Below are 22,146 nucleotides of genomic sequence, written 5' to 3' on the forward strand. Positions count from 1 at the left end.
TCTTTTCGAGTATCGTGAATTGTTTGATTTGCAATCATATTTCACGGACTGATCAACGACCTCTTCGTATCTTTTATCAATTCGTAATACAATGATGGAGAAGTAAGAAAGTTTAATTGATTAATTAATCATCAATTGTGTAAACTATCAACTCAAAAAATAAATATGTCAAAAGAAACGAAGCATATTTTAGATATCACAAAGTTTATCACTGCGAAATGATTTCTCTTTTATTTTGTGTGTGTGTGTGTGTACGAAAAGAAGGCAACGTGGAATCGACGCCATTGGCAGGGTAGTGGGGCGAGGGGTCACGGAGGCAAATTACAAAGGGAGGATTACCGGCAGCTGGGCTACCAAGCAACCATCTCTCTTCTGGCTCTTGCTCGCGAGCCATCCATGTCGTTCGAGAGCTCTTTGTCCTTCGACGCATTGGTAACATAATTATCGGAGTTATAGCAAGCCAAAACCCAAGCCGCATCTGAAGGGGTCGCCCTCGGTTACGAGCTGACACCGCGTGTACCAGTGAACCTTATTCTTAATTTGCAACACGTTGTAAACGTCCTGGTTTCGAACCCTCTGGCCGAGGATCATGATTTATCGAGTTTAGGAAATATTTACAAGATGAATTTTTAATACTTGTAATACTTAAAAATACGATTGACTTTAAATTCGCGGAGGATAAAAGAAATTTCTTAAGTTCTGAATTTAAAATATGTTTTTACGAATATTAATAATGCATATTTTTACAAAATTCTACGAAAATTTAATTAAGGAGATAAAAGAGGAATAAGCATCGATAAATATTTTCAATTGTTTTAAAATATTTCTTAGAGACATAGTTCATGAAATAACAAGTCCATATATTCAAATATAAAATAAAATTTAATTCAGGAGGAAATAAATATCATCGTTTAAACTTTGCATTCTTCATATACATTTACATGTATAGAAATCTTAAATTTGAATCTGACGAAAATTTCATTCGAAATAATTAATTCTTCTACCGCCATCTGGCTCGTTAAATCTCGCATGAAAAGCAATCAGACCATATACGCATACTTTCCAGCCTAATTACTTTTCCAAGTCGATACACCGAGTATCTAATAATACTCGAAACAGACTTTGCATACCGGTGTTTCGCAACAGCCCGATTTGCTGCAATCACTGTGTCACGTTTTTGCAATCGTTCGAACTCGAGGACATACGCAGACAACGAAACATAGGGTCGAACGTTCATTGTTCGAACGGTAAATGTCGATTTGTGACGAAATTGTGAAAGGAGAGCTGAATATCCGCGAATTCGCGAAATTGATAAGAAATCACGATCAACAGAAGAAGATAGAAACCAGCCCATCGTGAGAATGGACTTGGAAAATTTTCTATTAATGATCATAAGAAGGATATTCGTACGAATATTGGAGAATTGGAAGATGCGAATCCAGTCCAGGATTTACTATGTCGAGCTAATGTCGTTGCTCGATTTTTCCATTGGGAAGCGGTGAGTTAATAACTTTCATAACAAGATATAGAAGAAACGTGGGAAATGGGTTGCGGTTCGCCAGTGTGTTCCAATAATTGCGCTTAATCCTTAGGGTCGCGGCACGCGGCCACCAATCGCAGGCAAATCCATGTCAATCCTTTCCGTTCCAGCCTTTCTTCGCTTCAAGTTCAAGGTTCCGTCAAGTTTTTTTCTTTTTCCTACATTCGAATTATTATATTGTTAAAATATTTAAGTAATTTTAATTTTTAATAAAATATCGATGACAAAATTTCACACGATGATTTATTTCTCGCGATATTACACGTATATTGTATAACACTTGCGATATAATGGAACTCTGACGAAGAAAAGGAAATCGTAGAAACTTATTTCCACATAATGGCTCGTGAAAATAATTTCCTACAGATTTTACGTATTACTAATTTAATTGCTATTTTAAAATATCGCTTAAATGGTTTGAAACACGTATTATGTAATATCGCGCTTTATCAGAAAAGAAAATCTTAATTATCCAATATTATCAAGATCCACGAGTAATATTCATCTGTGCAAGAACAACATTCCAACTTTCCACTTAAATAAATGTGAAAGTGAATTACACGTACGCCTTTTATTAATTTCCCCTTTTTCAAAAATATTCTTCGATTCACAGAAATTAGTTCGTTAAACGCTGAACAAACAAAATTCATACAGGAGGGAAAAGAAATAAAACACAGAAAGACAAGAGAAGAAGAGAAAACGCGAGGAGGAATCCCGAAACGATACCGATTTCGAAACGAGCCCCCTGACCCTTTTTTCAGTACCGCGAGACCATTGTGAAAAGAAGCTAGACCGGAAAAATCCAGCATGGCCGACCAGTGACGGGGGCCAATCGTTGCGTGTTCCGTGGCCAGCTGCACATCCCTAAGGGGATCCAGATATTTCGACAGTCGTCCCTTCTTCTTCGCTTCCGAGACGCCCTAACTTTCTGATTTTTGCCTTACGAAGTCAGCCATTGTGAACAGACCCGTTTCACTTGAATACGAACGGGGCCTCGCAGTGCGTGGATCCTTCTTCGTGCGGTCTTAAGCCGTACGAACATAACCAGCGTGCACAACCTTTCAAATCGTTCGCGCTACACACGCGAGCTTTTTGTCGTCTTAATCGTGCCTTTGGAACGCGACCATGTACTCTGTTTTCGTATGTTGCCAACGCGCTGTGAACGAAAGGGATTGCCCACAATAGTACAATGGAAGGGGAGAAAAATCGAGACATTTTTCATGTTTGCAGAGGTACCGAATATACCTTTGAAGATACTGGAAGGTATTTATACGGAAAATTGTACGTGTGAATTTCGGAAACGATAGTTCTTTCTTTTTTTCTTCACAAATGGACTTTTTATGGATTTTTATATTTATATTTTTGATGATCTAGTTTTTTATTCTATGGCGATACCTATATATTTCGTTTGCATTTTTCAATAACCATCATCAGGAACCTTCTTCAATTTTTGTTCGTGCAATGTATCCGATTTAACTTAATTTTTGAATCCAGAATAATTTTCTCTCTACAAACAAGAATACGAAAAATATTATAAATCAATTCTTCACTATAAATCAACCTTTTTCTCGTTCCTCGAAATGTTCAACAGGGTTGTGTCTTCGAATCGCCTTCGAATGCACCTGCTACGCTCGGCGATCCAACAATCCGTGCTTAGGCTCGGCCAATTTTAACAATTAAAGTCAGTAATATTGGGAAACAGATTAGAAGATGGACGATTATCCTGGCTCCTCGAAGAGAGTCGGTACTCGGACCGACTAATTCGACTAATGGCTCGAGCAATGAGATCCTCCCCCGTTTGTTCTCGGTCCTTTTAATCCGACGACGTGGTAGCACCACGAAATCCGCAACGACGGACACCTGTGACCGAGTTTTCTCGGCCGAAAGGATGCCGAAATAATGCCGGAAGGGTTCTCGTCTTAGCTGCGCTTTGAACGGAAGCCACGTCAGGTGGAACGAGTGCTGTGGACCCCCCGCGGCACCCTTTAATGCACTTTCACGTTAGTTAGTACGTCTCGTGTTGCCCGCGCGCACGCTCTCCAGGAGGATCATCGAAATCGTTAACGCGAGACCTGTTAACCGATTAAAAGGGTTCGTTAAGACGTTAGCCCCGATTTTCGTTGTTGAACGAGTTAATTATCACGAAACTTTTGTTAATAGGTGTACACAGGGATAAAACTGGGATAAGACGATTCTTTCTCGGGGATCATCGTGAACGAGCTGTTGATTTCTCAATTTCTCTGTTTAAGTTACCGTGTGTATTGTTCATTATTGTAATGATCTATTGTCGTTATTTAAATTTATCGTTTATTTAAATTTAGATAGGTATAATTTTGTATTAATTTGTAAATTGTTTTAATGTTAATTGCTTCTATGATACCTTGGATTTAAAGTTTGAAATTTTATTCCTTGATCTGGTTTTGCGTTCGTATTATATGTGCTTTTGGTTATATATATTCGTTATTCCAATTACGGTTATCATGGCGATTTAAGTATAAATAAGAATAATTCGAATTAATCTGATCTTGAGATTAATTGAGATTAATAGATATTAATGAAATTCGATCGATTTATCTGATCATTAATGAAAAGAATCTTTTCAAAACTTGATATGGTGAAATCTAGAAGAAAAAAAGAAATCGATCTGTAAAAAATATAAAAAAAAAAGTATATCGATTTGATTTTAAAAAATTTTCCATCGAGAGACAATATTCTCTCGAAGGGATTAACGCGAAGAAAGGAGAAGAGGAAGTGGCACGTGATATCGGGCAGCCGCGATCGAGAAAATAAAGGAATCAAATCGCTGCCTACTCGACGATCGGATACCCTATTTTTCGATCCGTGACATTTCACTCGGTAAGGGTGGATAGTAGACGGCGATATAATTTATTCGGACAATAAGCACGCGCCCTTCTCCCCCTCGCCCTCGTCGATGCTCCAGGCATCAGTGTCATGGCGGTGATGAGCCCTCAATGACAACGACCAACATAATCTGTTCCCATCAGCCAAGTAGACATAATGGGCGCGTCAACGGGGGTTAACAATGGGCCAGGCATTTTACAGGAGAGCGCCGCTGGAACTCGAAAAACTCCCACTGAAACGGTTCAGACCGGAGAAAAAAAGTGGAACGGTGCGCAGAAATGAAGAGGGGGAAGCGAATGAGAACGATCTATCAGAATAGGGCAGAAATCGTTGTCTATGCTGCTTCTTCTTTCGTACGTTTTAACCTGTATGATAATTTGGAAAATTAATTAAATGGTAAATTTATTTATTTTTGTAACTGAATAATATTTAATTTAATTGGGATAATAAGTTTTATCGTGCATTATTATGCATTATTATGCATTATGACTATTATATATGTGTATGTATTTATATAAAGTAAAGTTTTAGTGATATATAGGATAGATACAGATATTGAATCTAAGGATACGAAGATTGTAAATATTGTATCTAATAAAAAATTTTATATCTCCTTGATAATCTTTATTATTGGAATAACATGAAAATAAAATTCTATATATACTAATAAATTTTTAATTATCATTAAATATATACAGAACAAACAAAAATCGAATCTGTATCCACCCTCCCTCTAAAAATCGCGCAAACTCACCCTAAACTCATTCTTCCACGCTGAACAACTTAAATACGGGATGTTATTCCCGAATAAACTTTGGAAAGGAAGGGGGCATTCCCTCCGGCGAATCAGCCAAATATTTTGGAGGAGTTAAGAAAAATGCGTTAGCCAGAAAGATGGTCGGCATCGCGAAGGGTAGGACGTCCCAGCTGGCATCTCTTAACTACTCGCTGCTGCACGGGGGAGGGAACGTTGTCGTGCTTGGAACCGGTGAAAATGTACGTGGAGGCCGTCCTTTGCTTTATTAAATTCCTGACACGATACGACCTGGAGCACGTGCAAATATTCATTCACGGGGAAAAACCAGGGGTGCGGGCGCGCGCCTTAACGCTAAATTCAAGGCGTGCCGACGCGTGTGATTTAGCGGCGACGTCGTCGTCTTCTTCTCGAGCCTTCTTTGACAGGTCTATCAGTTTAAGAAAAAATATTTTTATCCTAAATATTAAATCGTTATAAAATAAATGTGTGTATCTAAATCCATTCGAAATTTTATAGATAATTAAATGTTTCGTTCAATGATATTTATTGTAATGTCAATTTAAAACTTGAAGATCCAAGTGAATACAATTCGAATAATATTTTATTGTTTTATAAATCGTATAAATTTATTGTAGCGAACCGTACTTAAATTCAATGAAATATAGAAAAATTTCTAACTCAAGTCCTTCGAAATGATTAAGTATTGCAATAAAATAATAAACGACCTACATAACGGTGTTAAGAACAATAAAATAGCAAATAAAAATATTAAAAATAAATCAAAAAGTACCAACCAAAAAAAAAAAAGAATTCAATAAACAAAATATACTTATTGAATCTATTTCGACTAATAAAGTACAATATAATAATTTCATTTGCATCAACTCAATGTTCAATTAATTTTATACGCGAAAAAAGGAAAAATATCACGATTCTAATCAAGATTGAACAAGATCACATCAAGATCACCGTGCATAGAGACCGCAACAAATCAGAAGAGAACACATCCCAATCCTCTCCACGATTCTCCTCTGCCGAAGCCAAAGTTACCAAAATCTAGATCGGTGAAGTGCATCTCGGACCACCGGTGCCCCAGTTGCTCTCTAATTGACTACAATGCCGGCCACGTATGGAGCGCATTTTCTGTTTTGTTACCTCAAAACAAAGGGCACAATGGGCGGCTGATCGAGCTGAGAGGACACTCGACCACCGATCCCACCCTCTCTCCCTCCCGTTCTGCCGATTCCGGAGGCGAACATTCGACGCGGGACGCGGCGTAGGATCGATCAAGGATCAGGCGACGAAATCGAGATTGCAACATATAGTCGAGTGCCCTTTGTGTAACCCAGCGGCGGAGAGCGCAATTACATCCTCGCGCCCATTGTCCCTCGACAGCTTTTTGTTACTGTTATTGTCCGGTTACCTCGTTCCGTGGCAAGGGAGAGGAAAGAGAGGAGAGAAGAGGAAAGCGAGTGGGAGAGGAGGAGAGACGACGGGGCAAAATCGAGAAGAAAAGTACGTGGACTTTCGAACTTCCAAACCAAAGGTCTGACTCAGACTTCTCCCCTTTTTATTTTCTCGCGCCTGTAATTATGCTTGCGAGGATATGGGAATTAGAAGGCTTCGAATGATTCGAAGGATGAAGAATATAAATGGAGCAGATTGTTGGCAATGATTGTTCGATAATTATAAACTTGAGTGATTCTTTTTGGATTTTGTATAAAGTTAATGTTCCTTGTAAAAACGTAAATAAAAAAGGAATTTACAGGATTTGTGTGTTGTACAAAAAGATAAACATCGGAGAGAAGAAAAAAGAAGAACGAAAGAGCATGAAAAAACCTTCATCCAAAAATTAATAAAAAGGCAAAGAGACGCGAGATAAACGCGAAGATGGATGGAAAGAACATGGAATATATTGTTATAAGTAAGGTTACATATCCGAATGGCATTGTTCGCCTTGTTGTTTCTCGAAATGACCCGCCCCATTGGCACGTCTTGTGGCAAGGTGCTGACCGTACTCCATCCATCCACTGGTGGGAACCACTTGTCGACTTCGTGATCGAATGCACACGCGCAATTACGCAATTGTATCGATATACGATTCGGGGGATATGGGGGGTCTTTATTTTAAGCGAAGGAATTCCATCCATCCGGTCCCGATCGATTCATTGTTACCGTTGTTTGCCCGTTGTTGTTTGCCGCTGCTGCTACCGGCTCCGCTTCTGATTTCCATCCGCGCTATTCGACGATCTCACCATTATCGGGGATTATTATTCGCTCGGTTGGAAACGTTACAGTATTACATTGTTGAAAAGCGGTGCCTCCTCGAACGGAGGAGCACCACTCAACGATAGAGTGGCGGCACAGGGGTGGCGCACAGGATGCGGAAACTGAATATAGGAAATTGTAACATACGGTGGCTCGAGAGTTTCATTAGATCGAGATGTTAATTGCGTGCTGTGCGATGCGATTCGGTTCTTCTCCGATACGATTTTTCGCTAGCTAGTTAGAATTTCACTTTGTGTTGTTTCGTGGTTTTCGAATTGAGGAAAGAATTGAAAGAAGATAAAAATTGATTTGATTTAGAATTTGTTTTTTATTTTTTCTCTGAGAGAGAGAAAGACTTTCGATTTGAAGAAAGTTTGAAAATAATGGCAGGTGAAAATATGTATGAAAAGTTATATTTCTTAATGAATTAGATCAATTTGTTCTACTCGAATTGATCGAATCTTGTGGGAAAAACTATCCGTCCCTTCTCTAATTTCAAAGAGGCAGCCGCTTTGTAACTTGCTCTTGTTTCTGGACCAATCGTATCAGTCGCTTTGTTTCCTCATCTTGTTTCGCAGTTAACACGCTATTTGCTTCCGCTCGTCCCAAAAAATTCTACGAAATGTCGAGATTCCTACTAGACCGTGCCCTGCCTCGTAGACCTCGTACCGATACTTCTGGGCGGACTGTTTACCTGAGTAATTTGTCAGAGCACAATGTTTGAATTCCAAAATCCTCGTGCTTTTGAAATCTCTACGGTCGTCACCTTTTAATCCATGCTTTTCAGTAGTGCAAATTGTTGCCTATTTCCTCAGATTTCAATGATTTATTACATACACACACATTTAGATTAGGAACAAACAAGTCTATTTTATCATGACACTTTCGCTCGTATCTTTCTCTCTTTGAACATTTGGAAAAATTGAAGAATTTTATTCTTTTTCTTCTTAAATTATAATGAAATTTTTTGAAAATACTTGTTCGTGTTTTTATTTTAATTCGTAATTTCGTTATGTAATAAATGTCTTGAATCTTTCGAGGAAATAATCGAAGGAAATAACGTTGGTAGTTATCGACCAGCGAGTATCGAGTATCGATGTAAACAGATTTATGAGCAAAGGAACACAACGACTGTTAAGTGCCAACATTTCAAAGTTCAGCCATGCGAGTCAGAAGAGTCACTCGAACGCGGTTGGAGTTAGCGCCGACACATTTTTCATCCCGCATTTCGTTCTCATCTTCATCTTACGCGATGAAAGAATTCGTGAGAATATTTTTTTACGTTTCTGAAACACGTTTCTCCTCTTCAGGTATTCCTTTGGAATATGAAATCATAACAACGATTCGTATTTTTAGCACAGAAGTTTTTACAGGAAGTTCTGTTTTACAATTATTTTTTTGAACAATCGAATATATTTATATTTAAAAAAAAAAAGTCCTATTCTCCATGTATAAATCTATAAAAAAGAAAAAAATATTATAATTAAAATTTTATTCCGACCAGAAATATTTTTGATTCCTCGAACAATAAATTCAAATATCTCTGAAGCAAATTCAATTACACTTTGTAAAAGCCTCGAAATAAATAAATATCTCTGGGCCCAGATCATCGTTAAAAATAACAAATGGCGTTCTTTATAAAGGGGGTGCGTGACATTGGCGTACAAAGGACACGAATGCAGACTTTACCAGCCAACTTCCATTGGATGTTTTCGAATGCATTTTCACCAACCAAGACGATTATTTACCCGCCTTAACGATTACACATTGGTCTACCACTGTAGGAAATATCTCTAAATATACTGACAGCCTGAAACTCCGACGCGGGGCAACCTTTGTGCAGCGATTACCACTCAAATCACCGTAAAATTCTCGTGAAATGCGTTTCATTGTGCCACGGAAAGTGCAGGTAAAATTTAGATGTTCCCGTTTCAGGAGGAAAATTTTTTTCCTCTCCTGAAGTGGAAAAATTTAGAAGATGTTTCAAATTTTTTTCCAGAGAACAGGCATTAACTTCCGTTAGTTTCATTTATTATTACTATTATTAATTTTAATCAATATTCTTATTAATGATTTATCGAATTAAATTTTTTAATGTTTAAATCGATTCAAAATTTGAAAATATCAGAAACAAGAGAAAAAAAGAAAAAGAATTCTTCAAAATTTCTGAGCATAAAGTAGATCGAAGAATTATTAATGTTAAAAGAAAGTTTATGATCTATAACATTTTATTCTTTTTAAAATTCTATTTACAATACGAACGGCGTCATTGGCGCGATAATATCATTTTAATCATTGTTTTAACATTCATCTTATACCTAGACTAAGTATATCTTTACTTTATTTCGTTTATCTATGTTAATTTATTTATAATTCTTTTGATTCTGCTTCGAACACCAAAAAGTGTCACAATATATGAGACCATAGAAATTATAATAGCTATTGTAATAGCTATTATATTATTATATATTATTATATTATTATAATAACGAGGATATCGATATTCCAAAATATTTAAACATTTATTCGAAAAAAATTAATAAGAATAATAAGATGCTTTCCCAAATACAATTAAATCAATACTAATTACTCTTTTTTTATATATTATATTTATATCTTATTTTATATTCACAAAAAAAAAAATAAATTGCTTTTATAAAATATCACTAGTTTTTCATTTTGGTATATACATTGCATTATATACATACATTGTGTTTACATTCTCTAATTTTGTCCTATTATAAAATTTTCTTATAATACAAATTTATTTTCTTTAGTCATTTCAATTCAGATAAATTGTATCCTGCGTATTTATATAATTTGGCACTAACTACATTTGTACTGTAAATTTTGCCATAGTTATACTTGCAGGTGCTATTCGCTAAATGAACAAACCTCAAAATATCCTAAAGAGAGATTTGTCTAACACCAGAAACGTCACATCCAAATTCATTTCCCTTTTTCATGGAAAATTTCGATAAAACATAATATCTTATGTTACAATCTACCAAATAGCGTTAACTAACTCAACAGAGTTACATTCCACGAGATATCACAAATATTTGTTTGACATGTAATGTCAATAATCACTCTCATATTTCATTTAACATTCCCTTCCAATATCGTTTTTCACAATATCGTAAAACGTGTAACTTTCACAAATTACTATTCACAAAATGTTTTTCATACTTATTCGACTTTCTCAAGAGTTTTCCACGTATCACAAAAACTTATACCTTCACAAGCTTTCACATCGTATCGTTTTCGCTTTACTATCACGTAGTAACAACTTGACACAATATCAATCGAATGTCTCTCTTCGTTCCCATGAAATAGTAATTGATCGAAGCCCGGAATTAATATCATTTTATCGACTATCGATAATCACATTTAAGCAGCTTTGTACATATCGCAAATGATCCTCTCGATTGGAATAACACCGATAGTCCTCCTGAAGAACAGCTCCTCGATCGCGTGTGCGGAAACGGAACGAAGCGAAGGGAGTAACAACAACAACTTTCCAAACCTGAGAGCGCCGAACGAGGCGCCGCTTAACCTTTGCCCGAGTGCAAGTTGTGCGCCATCCCTCAACCTCGCCACCGCGGCCGCATCCCTCAGCCTGCTTCCTGTATTAGGAGACGTAGATCCGTTGCTGCTTCTGCTGCTCGGCAGAGGCTCGCTGTCCAGCCCAGCTTTGAAGAGGACAATTGCCCTGATGCAAGCGTACTCGTGCTGATCGAGGCTCATCGCGTGGAAACCGGCCAAAGTTTCTCTGAAACGAGTCACTTCGACGGCCAGACCGAGGCCTTGAGGACCTGGTGGGAGGAGAGGGGTTGGATCCAAACTTGGAAGGATCTGGGCCGCGGCGAGTAGAAACAATTCTCTCCAGGAGGATTCCAACAGTGTCAATTGGTCTTCTATGACCAGGTTCGTTCCTATTGCCAGATCTCTAGCCCAGTGGACGTTGAGAAACAGCAATCTGGCCGCTTGCTCGCAGATGGATTCCGCGGTTATCGCTGCAGGGATCAGTGGCAAGGTCGGTAGACCTGCTACACTCACTGGAATCTGAAATTGGAACAGCATTTTAGCAAAAAATATGAAATAAAGAGTGAGAATTTAATTTGAAGAGTATTTTGAATTTGATGCAAAATGAAAAAAAGGATTTGGAAATGGAATGTTAATTCCAATTTCTTTTTTTTGTAATTCGAGCTAATGTAAATTTTATATCGATTTATGTTGACATACAGAAGCTTTTGGAAATAATGAACAAAATTATAATTGTTAGGTAATCGTTAGAGATTTAAAAAGAAAACTAAAATATTATTATTCAATTCAATTATATAAATATATTAATATAAAAATCGTTCGCCTACCTTCGACATGGCCATGTTATTGCAGTAAACAGGATGTGGAAGGGGATGATGAGGGGCAGGCGCTGGCACGGAAACTCGAGGTTCATTCGGTGGTTTGGGCAACGCTAGATCCAAAGCTGCTGCCGGTGGGGGCACCATGTTGGCCATCATTTCGGGTTCTTTAAAGTACAAAGCCATCTGCCTTCGTAGAGTCGAGTTTCGCGGGCCACGCTCGTGTTGAACAGCTGGAAAAATATAAAAATTTGAAATTAACCCATCGTTTAAAAAACCGTTATTAAAAGATACAAGATATTAATTTTTAATATCCAAAGAAACTCGTCAATATTTACCATCTTTGTTCATGCCGGCTTGAATGCACTTGGCCAAACGACACGCCCTACACTGGTTACGATGAGTCTTGTCCACCATGCAGCCACCTTTAGATTTAGCCTTGCAGACGTATTGGCGATTTCTTCGAATCGATCTCTTGAAGAAACCAGCGCATCCATCGCATGCAAATATACCGTAATGTTTGCCCGAGGAATGATCCCGGCATACTTTGCAAGGGATATCGTAAAGGATTCGACCTGCAATAAACAAAAACACATTATTAATAATCTAAAACTTATCTAAAACTTATCTCCACACATTACCAATCATACAAGAATTAATTGGTCTAAATTCAGAATTGCAACTTTCAATCAATCAAATCCAAACTCGAATCGAATCTACTTTTAAATGTCTTCGAAACGTCCCACGCCTTTTCAATTTCCCTTGAACTTGACAAACGAAGAGTACTTTCGAAGATAGACTCTGCCTCAGAATCGATCCTAAACTGGTGCATTGTTATCCCGTTCCCGGATGGGAAAGAGAATGAGAAAGTGAAAGGCGCGTTTAAGGCTGGAAGAATGCTCGGTATTTTGGATTGGAAACCCGTTTACCATCGAAAACACGGATCCCGTGAACGACGTCTCCGATGAATGGATCGATTTGTCGCCAAGTTAACGCGACCACCTCCTGGACGTACGCGTTTCTATATACCTGTCCGTGTATACAGGGCGAGCAAGGGTGTGGTGCGTTTATAATGGGGGTACCAACTCGTTGTCACGGGCTCCGCCTACGCCATTCAGCCCTACGAGACTCGTGAATGGGGGCTGAATGGACCGGATGTGGCTGCTGCATTCACCGGCACTCTTAAGTGAGCAGCAAGAAACACGACACTTCGCTCCACGTATCGCCTGATCTCCCTTGATCAGGCCCTTCCCCTCCCACCGGCTCCTTTATCTTACTTAACGTGGATCTTATTATTATCGAAGAAGAAGGTTAAACGTTTCGGTACTCCACTCCGCTCTATCTTTTTTCTTATTCTTCCTTTTTTCCTATTTTGGAATTGGACGAAGTTTCGAGATTCGAGTCGTTAACCATCTCTATGGATAGGCTGTGTTTGCCTGGTGAGAGATAAGAAGAAGAGATTTCTTTGGTGGGAGCTTTCCCGAAGATTTTTATCGGGGGAAGTTGTTCGAGAGGGTAGTTGACCAAGAAAGGGGATGATTTTACAGAGGATATTACAAAATAGAGCGTTATGGAATATTCTGTAAATAGAATAGGCGAAATTGTTAATTTTATTACATAGAATTGCTTGAATATTCTCTGTGAAATTGGAGATCCTTCGTTTTAATAATTTACCGGATTCTAACAATTTATTTGGTTATATTCGTGAATTTGTAATCATGGATTGAATTAAATCTAAAATCATTTAGGAATTTCATCGTGAGTGAAACTCTTCGACTAGAAACGAGGAACAACCTGTTGATTTCACCAGCAAGATTTCATCAAACGCTTTTATCTCAATATTTAAATTTATATTAATATTTCTTAGATTTTAAACTTAAAAGAAAGAAAAAAGAGGGGGAAGAAAACACGAGGGGAAGAGTGTTTTCGCGTAAAATATCGATGAAAAACGTATGTACGTACGTATTACACGAAATACGATGCGCGCGTACTAACTACTGCAACAAGCGGGTTGCAATGACAGGGGTGCACCCTTGCACGACACTGGAGACCCTTTTCTCCCACGATAAAGGGAAAGTTGAATCGCAAACACGTATACTTTCCACGTGGAGAAAGAGTTTTACTAAAACTTCAGTTTCCAAGAAGTCTCTTCACCAAATACGTTTAGATACGTTTTTTCTTTAGTAAAATTAGCATAAAACGATAATTTAGAAAATTTCATTACTACATAGCTAAAGACGATAAGAAATTATTTTAGTAATATTTCAGAAATTCGATTACCTATCTCTATCTATAATAAACTTTTAAAATTAATAATTAGAAAGTTATTTATAAAACAGGATTGAATTTAAACAATGTATATTTGAATCTTATAAAAATATTGCCAAATTAAACGAGATTAACATCAGCAATGAACTAATCTCCGTTAAATTCTGTCAAAAAAATAAATAAATAAATAAAATAGCAAAGACGATACAAATTTCTGATTTATCCACAAGCCTGTCATTGCTGCTCATATATTGCGCGTTTTATCTCGATACGAATTTCAAACTAACTCGAGGAGGAACGATTGCAGGAAGAGAGGCGTGCACGTAGGAACGCACATGCTCGGCTTCGAATCACGCGATGCGCGCCGTTATTCGAGCGTTACATCAAATTTGCATTCGATCGGCGTGGCTCGCGAGTCATCCGCGATTGAATTTTTCATTGTCGTGTAATCGAGGACTACGCATTACCGAGCGCCGGTCATCTTTTTCCTTTCTCGTCAATCATTCATGGAATTTTTACAGTGATCGAGGCACAACCCTCCGGAAAGGAGACGGGCACACAAGCGCACGCTTCGTTTGCGATTAACCACACGCGATTCTTGCGATTATCGAGAGAAATCGATTTTGATTTTCTCTTGATTTTTCTTTTTCAAAAAATTTTCGAGGTTTTTCGTTTATATTTTTTATTTTTGATTTTTTTTTTCTTTAACCGTAGTATAACAAGAAATTAATTAAGTAATTAAGTAAGAATAAAAAATTCCATTGTCTCCATAATCATCCTGTTTTTTCGTTTAAGATAAGATTAAAGTTATAGATAGTTTAAGTTTACTCCCATAAGACGGAGATTCATCAGGGGGTTGATTCGTACATTGGATGTGATTCACTTTTGACCGAAAATGTTATTTTTATCAAGAATTTTTCATGCTTGAAAGGGTGCTTGACTAAATAAGTTTGATGTTGCAGTTGTTCGTGACGGTAAAATTGAGGGAAAAGTTCGCGATTCGGGGTGAAAAAGGGTGAGCTATCGTATATAATTCGTCGCACGACAATTTTAAGTTGTGGTAAGAACTTCTTCGTAATGACTAGACAATTTTTCCTCTCTTTTCTTATCCGCGTGTTATGAATTTATAATATATTATTTCGTTACTTTAATAAATGAATGAAACGAGCAAATAAGCAAAAGACATAAGATTATTTTTTTATGCAATCAGATGTATACAAACAGGTACAATTTTTTTCTTATCGTATCTTATCCCTCCGGACGAGAGACGAAATACGAAAAGAGGTAGAACAGAACATTTCGTTTTACGAAAAGTAAACACAGTATTCATAGGCGATTTTAGGATAATCTTTCTTTAACGTTATGCGATGAAAAACCTTCGGAATTCTAGGATTAAAGGCCTCTTACCTACCAGCATTAAGAAAATCTCCATTTATTTTAATTATTGTGCAAACTAAATGATCCGTAACGTTATTGTAATATAAAATATTGGCGTTACAAAATAAAAATTTTAAAATCACATATAAATGATATATTATATTGGTCAACCCTTTCAGAATCAAATTATTTAGCTCATTTTTTTTTCACAAATTTTTCATACAATCCAAACCCTTTAAAATATTCTCCATCAACGATCAACGATCGTTCGAATTGCGAGTGAACAGGAAGAGCTATCTACTATCTCTGATCGTTTCGATGACATCATCGTATCATCGTCTATCGTCGGGTGTTACGTGTGTCCTTAGTGGAGCATGGGAATTCCACGGCATGTGTCGAAAACCGGATGCCTCCTCCCCACCAATGTATCGACGTACACACGTAACGCACGCGCTATCTATTCGTCATCTGTTCGAGAGTTTAAGGGGTTGCATCCACCCTTTGGCCAAAGATACGCGCGATTTTTTCGTATTTGCTCTTCTCCACGTTCCATTCCCTCCTTTACGTCCAATAAGTTTTCTTATCGCATTAATTCTTATCGCATTCCTATGCAATAGACGCTTTGAACTTGGAATTAATAAAAAATATCCCCGGGCTATTCGTAGTTTGAATACAGGATTCTTATTTAAAATTGTTGGAAGCGATGAATATCAAAATTGAAGACAACAAATTGAATGATATAATATTGTATCAAAATTTTATCAACTCAATTTGTTGCTATAATTTTTAAATGGTACTTAAATTATGAGACTGTTTAAAACGAATTATAAAATAATTTTCGAGCAATGAATCATAGGGGATACATTGATTTGTCAACAAATGACGGTCGAATTCAACCACCCACGACAACCTGTTACCGCGCCACGGAGATTCGTAATTTATCGCGTAACACGTTGGCCATCTGCCATTATTTTCTCATGGATGAATGCCACCGGAGACGAATCATTTAAACGCACGTCCCGTTTAAATGCCGCATATGCTATTTGTTTCACACGAAACCACCCTTTCTCGTTATATGGAATAATTAACAGCCCTTCTTTTCTTCGATATGATTAATGCTTTACGAGTGAATATTAGTATTTTTCAAAGATATGCAATCTCGAAATGTGAAATTAGACGGAGAATTATATCGATGAATGTATAAAAAAAGGATTTCTTTGATAATTTGAATTAAGAAGGAGAAAGGACAAATTGAATAAATTAAAATTAATGTTAGAATTAATGTAATTCAAGAAAGATTATATTTTTTAATCTTGAAAGTAGAATTATAACTAAAATAGAAATTCTGAAAATTTAGATGTTTGATTTATTGATTTATTATTGACTTTTAAACAACTCGAATTGTTCTGTTTCCTACTCGTAAAACTATGTATGTATATATACAATTGCTTAGAAAACGATTCGGGAAACTATATATAGTTATTTTCTTGCAATTTTACTACGAATAAGTAAAGCCCTAAAGATTTCGTTTATAAAAGAATAAAAAGTTTAGTTTATCACGATTTAGGATCGATTCAATCCAACCATCATTCGATAACCATAAGAAATTTTTAACGAGCGTCAAAATTTCTGGATACTTTTCATTACTCTCCTACAATCCTGGCGAGGATAGTAAGATAGTAAGAGAAAGTAAGGATAGAAAAAAAGAAATTGACGTCTTATTTCCGGTCCTTATTTATAATCCTCCGTAAAAAGGACAATTCCTATCTTCTCAAATGATGACGGCAGACACTCAAAAAGTAACGAACAATGGCATTTATGAGTGTGGTTATAGAGGTAATGAGCTATTGTAGGTTTTAAGTATTAGTAGTCTTTTATCAAAATGTACGACGCCATAAACATGGCTACCGTTAGGCAAAGTCGAAAAATAAATTTTTCCCTCTCTTTCTTTTTTTTTTTGTTATATATTTGTTATACGTTAAATAAAAGAAATAAAGAAAAGAATTATTTTAATAGAATGAGAGAATATCGATTGTAAAAATAAAAAAAGTAAGTAATTAAAATTCTTGATAATCAAGATAGAGATATGATTTTTGTGGATTTTTAAGAAATGACTCGAAATGATTAATTTAAATATTTTAAAAATGTTTTTCATTCATATTCATTGACACGATGTTGTGATTGTGATACTCTTTCAATTTTGTCTGACATAATATGAATAATAACAAGCTCATAATTACATTACGATTCTTAACTTTTGGAATAATAGATTATTATTGGTAGACACTAAATGTATCGTGTTATGTTTATCAACAATACTACAGACTACAAATATCATGTTCACGGTTTATTAGAAAGAAAATATTAATGTACAACACATTTCGTAATGAGATATTGACTCGAACTATAAATACAGAATCGAACTGATTTATTTTAATTTTTAATTTTGGAGAATTTAATAAAATTGGAAAAGAATATTAATAATTGAAACCGATTCAACTTCAATTGTCCGATCACATCAGAAATCCTCGTCAAACATCATCAATACTTAAAATTCGATTCAGATTCACTTAAATGATACTTTTTCCTTCAAACCATGCGTATCGCGTTTAAAAAAATTTTCTAATCTTTTATCATTAAAAATAAACAAAAAGTCTATTACATTCAATCCTGTTATACATTAAAGTACAACTTCGAGAAACAATCTCACGACACTAATCGTATCATTTATCGTGATTACACGTCCACGTCACAAATTATCAAAGCAAATCCAAACCAATCCATATAAAATAAATCTTGAAACTTACTGGAAGATGCAGGCACTTTCTGCTGCGTCACGGACATGTGTCCGATCTGCGGATCCTGGCTCTGCATCCTCGCCACGAATCCTTTCCACGGCACACCACTATGCGTCCGTCGATAACAAACGTGAAACCAAAAGAAAAAAAAAAAGAGAGAAAAAGAATTAAAAAAAAAAAGAATCAAACAACGAAACAACGAGTTTAGTTTCACTCCGATTTATCCGTATCGTGGTCCCATTCGAACACGAAACGAGAAACTCATAATTTGTAAACACGTAGAAGAAACATTTGAAGAAAAAATATCGAAAACGGACGATGCACTTCCTCCCCTGGATGGATGGCCGAGGAGAATCGAGGATGAAAACTAACTCCTCGATGAAACGTGACTGACAGTCATCGTGGCAAGGACTTCTTGATGGTAAGCATCGGTTCCTGATCGTTTTCAAACAAACGTCGGTTGATTGGCCGACGACTTCCCTACCCTTCGAAAAAGGGCGGTCCTTTTCGAGAGGAGCCGGTTCCTCCCCGCCTTGGAACGGGGGTTGAACGTCAGCCGAGCACGGGGTGGAGAGGTGGCGAACGCGGACGAAGGACGTCAGATGTCTCCCACTCTCCGCCGACCCTTTTGTACGAAGCTATTCAACCGGGGCCGAGGTGAAAACGAAGCCACTTCCACCCCTTTCGCCCGTGGACCTCTTGTCGCCGGTTTGTCACCCCCCTTCCTGCGTGAACCAAGGCTAATTTCATAGCCGCGTTTATTCTCGGATTAAAGATAATCGCGCTCGGTCGGCGCTTGTTTTTGCGTATCTAGAGGGGATGCTAGGTGAGGATTATTTCTTTTCTTTTCTTTTCTTTTCTTTTCTTTTCTTTTCTTTTTTTTTCTTTTTGGCAGGAGATGATTTTGTGGTTTGTTGGTCGCTTCCACTCGTGGAAAGTGGAAAGGAAATTTTTAGAAGAAGGAGGGGAACGTTGTTCGACATACTTGCAATGATTTTTGTATCTTGTTAGCAACGAAAGTGAAAGAGATGAATTATTTCGTTTTTTTGAAAAGAGGACGATGATTTTGCAGCAGTTTTTCTTTTCTTCCTTTTTCCCATGATGGAAGAAATTTGTGAAGTAAAAATATTTTAATCCAATTATAATGATTTTTGTATTTTAGAAGATTAAAGGATTTTGTTATTCTAAAAGTTTTTTAGAAATGGAAGAAATTTTGTGACGATGATAAATTTATAGAATATTTAATATGAATTGTATGAATTCAATTTCGAGGCTTGAATCACGTATTTTAATATTCATTAAATTAAAAATCTGAAAGAATAATACAATAGACAAGGATATCTATTAAATAAACTTTTTAAACGTCTATATAATTATAGATACTTCGCATTTAACAAATCTATATTTTGACAATCAACACCACAATTTATTATTACCTAAATCGGTAACATGTCATGCAAGCTAAAAACATTCGCTACAAACATCAAACCACGTACCCACGTAGCTTTCGAGATCAATTGATGCGTGGATAAAAAAATATCAGGTACAAAACTGTTGGAAAAAGAAAAAGGCAGACAGAGACAGAAAAAAAAGAAGACAAAGGAAAGAAAGTTGGAAAGAAGAGCGTTAGAAAGAAAGCATCCCCGTTTCAATGAATAGAGGTACGTGGAGGAGGTTAAACAGAACGTACACCACGGAATATTGCGCACAGGCAGATGCGCCGTTTCCTGACTCCCTGACTCCATCTTGAATTATCTCATGCCGGATCCCTTCGTGACGAACGCACCCCTCGCGCGGGAACACGGTTTAGGGGTTGCACGTACACACGCTCGTCGGACGAGTGCACGAATTACGCGAAGAATCCGTCATAACCGACGTAATATTACGAAGATTGGATCTCTCGATCGTGCGCTGGATCACCCTATACCGGTTTCAACGAGCCTCCTCGATCGTATCAACCGCGGGGTGGATTTATTTCTTCTTTTTTTTTTCTTTTCTCCTTCGACGTGGAGATTGATGCGATAATATAGTTTAAAGAGGAGGATTAATTTTTGAGAGATGGAAGGGTTAATTCGAATGAGCGACGAATATTTTATATTAATACGATGATAGTAAGGTGATTAGATTTATTTTTTTTTACAAGTGTAAAAGATTGGGTAACTTTATGGATGTTAAAAATTATAGATTCAAGTTCATTTCATAAACCGTCGATTTGCTCGAACAACGAATGAAAGCATTCGACTTTGGCAAATGCTCGCCGAACCGTGGCTCGGTTTTTACCTTTGCCGCAATATGTCGAGGGAGAAGATTATCCGCGTAACTGTCCCGAGAAGTTTTCACAAAGCCGCTCTATTCTCCGTTGCGTTGGTATACGTGGATATATATATAAATGGGAGAAGCAGAAGCACGAAGAAGAGATTCGAGTCGCTTTGTCAAAAAGGCAAATGCAACTAAACGGTCCGTAATAGGGCCGGAATCAAAATACAATTGTTTAGGGGCACGCTAGGAAGGATGTTCACAAAAAGAGACGAATCTATCGAAGCTTTTTCTTTTCTTTTTTTTTGTTTTTTTTTTTTTACTTTTGTTATGAGGATTTCGAAACAAGCGTGAAAATCGAATGTAATATAGTCTCTATAATTCTTTTCTAAGATCACATATAAATTCTTCTTTTGTTTAATATGATTTGAACATTGTATTTATCTGAAAATTATTAAATACAATAAATAAAATTTATCTCGTTTTTTTTAATTTCTTTTTTTTGTCTTATCGTTTTTAATCGAAATAGTAGAGAAAACGGTAGATTTCAGTCTAAACAACTGGTTACAGGTTTTGTATCGAAACACAACTGTCTGGCATCGCACGGTGAGCTTACAGAAACTGGTACTGAAACTCAGAGTGCTTGTGACCAGTGAGTCGTACGCACGAGGGGCTGTTGCCGTTTTAAGGGGACAAATTGGTGGTGGTAGCTTACATTGTGGAATATAATGTTATCGATCTCGTTTCATGCAAAATGGCATGTGATTATTCATTCATTCGAAATATAATCCTTAACTCGATTGAAGTTAAGTATTTTATTTTAAAAGATCAAAATTTATTTATCCGTTTCTTTAATGAAAAAATATCGATTTTATGTATTGAAAAAAATGTATTGAATGTATTGAAAAATATATATATATATTTCGTTTATTATTCATTTTAAAAGTTAAAAAGTACATTTTTACAATACAGATATTGTTTAAAAGTTTTATAACTATTGAAAAAATATTGATCTTAGTTATAAGGAAGTAATACAAATAAAGATTAAAAGAATATAAAAGTTTTGAGAAGTTAATTTTCGGTCCTATAAATAAGACATTTAACAATAAATTTGACGTCCAGGTAAAATTTTATTGTTAAATTGTGAATATTTTTAAAAGTAAAATTTTAATTTTAACTGCACTGTGCATGTTTACGTATATAATTAACTTATAGAGGTAATAAATATAATAAATAACTACTTGTCAGAATAGCTACTAACATAATAAAAGTATAACTGTACCATTTAGAACACTTTTCATATTTATCCAAAATCCAATAATCTTTTTCAAAGATATTTAAATAGTAATATTTCAAAAGTCTCATTCATCTTATTCTCTATAATTACATTTAAAATACCACATCGTAAATATAGAAACTTGTTTATTAGATATAAATTAACTTTATTCTGTAATAAAAATCTTTGTATCTTTGTCCAAAGAATCTTATTGCTTTCTTTCCATTCAAAATCAAGGTCAAATAAATCGAACATTTGAAAAATGAAGATGAAGAAAAATAAAAAAAAAAGATAATAATAAAATATCAAAAGGAAATTGTGTAGCTTAAATTATCAACATCTTATCAAAATCTGTTTCCTGATATTACACACAAATTATT

General features: G+C 36.2%; 1 protein-coding gene across 1 annotated transcript; it reads right to left on the reverse strand.

Moving 5' to 3' along the window:
• Positions 1-10,817: 10,817 nt before the first annotated feature.
• On the reverse strand, positions 10,818-18,310 carry tll (nuclear receptor subfamily 2 group E member tailless). The gene is made up of 4 exons (XM_003694531.4): positions 18,244-18,310; positions 12,130-12,366; positions 11,801-12,024; positions 10,818-11,492 (listed from the first exon to the last, which is right to left on the reverse strand). The coding sequence occupies exons 1-4, from the start codon at positions 18,308-18,310 to the stop codon at positions 10,818-10,820; spliced, it is 1,203 nt and encodes a 400-aa protein (XP_003694579.1).
• Positions 18,311-22,146: the final 3,836 nt, after the last annotated feature.

The sequence above is a fragment of the Apis florea genome, unplaced genomic scaffold (genome assembly GCF_048593485.1).
Source record: "Apis florea isolate Af1SG1 unplaced genomic scaffold, ASM4859348v1 contig_2293_pilon, whole genome shotgun sequence".
NCBI classification, from domain to species: domain Eukaryota; kingdom Metazoa; phylum Arthropoda; class Insecta; order Hymenoptera; family Apidae; genus Apis; species Apis florea.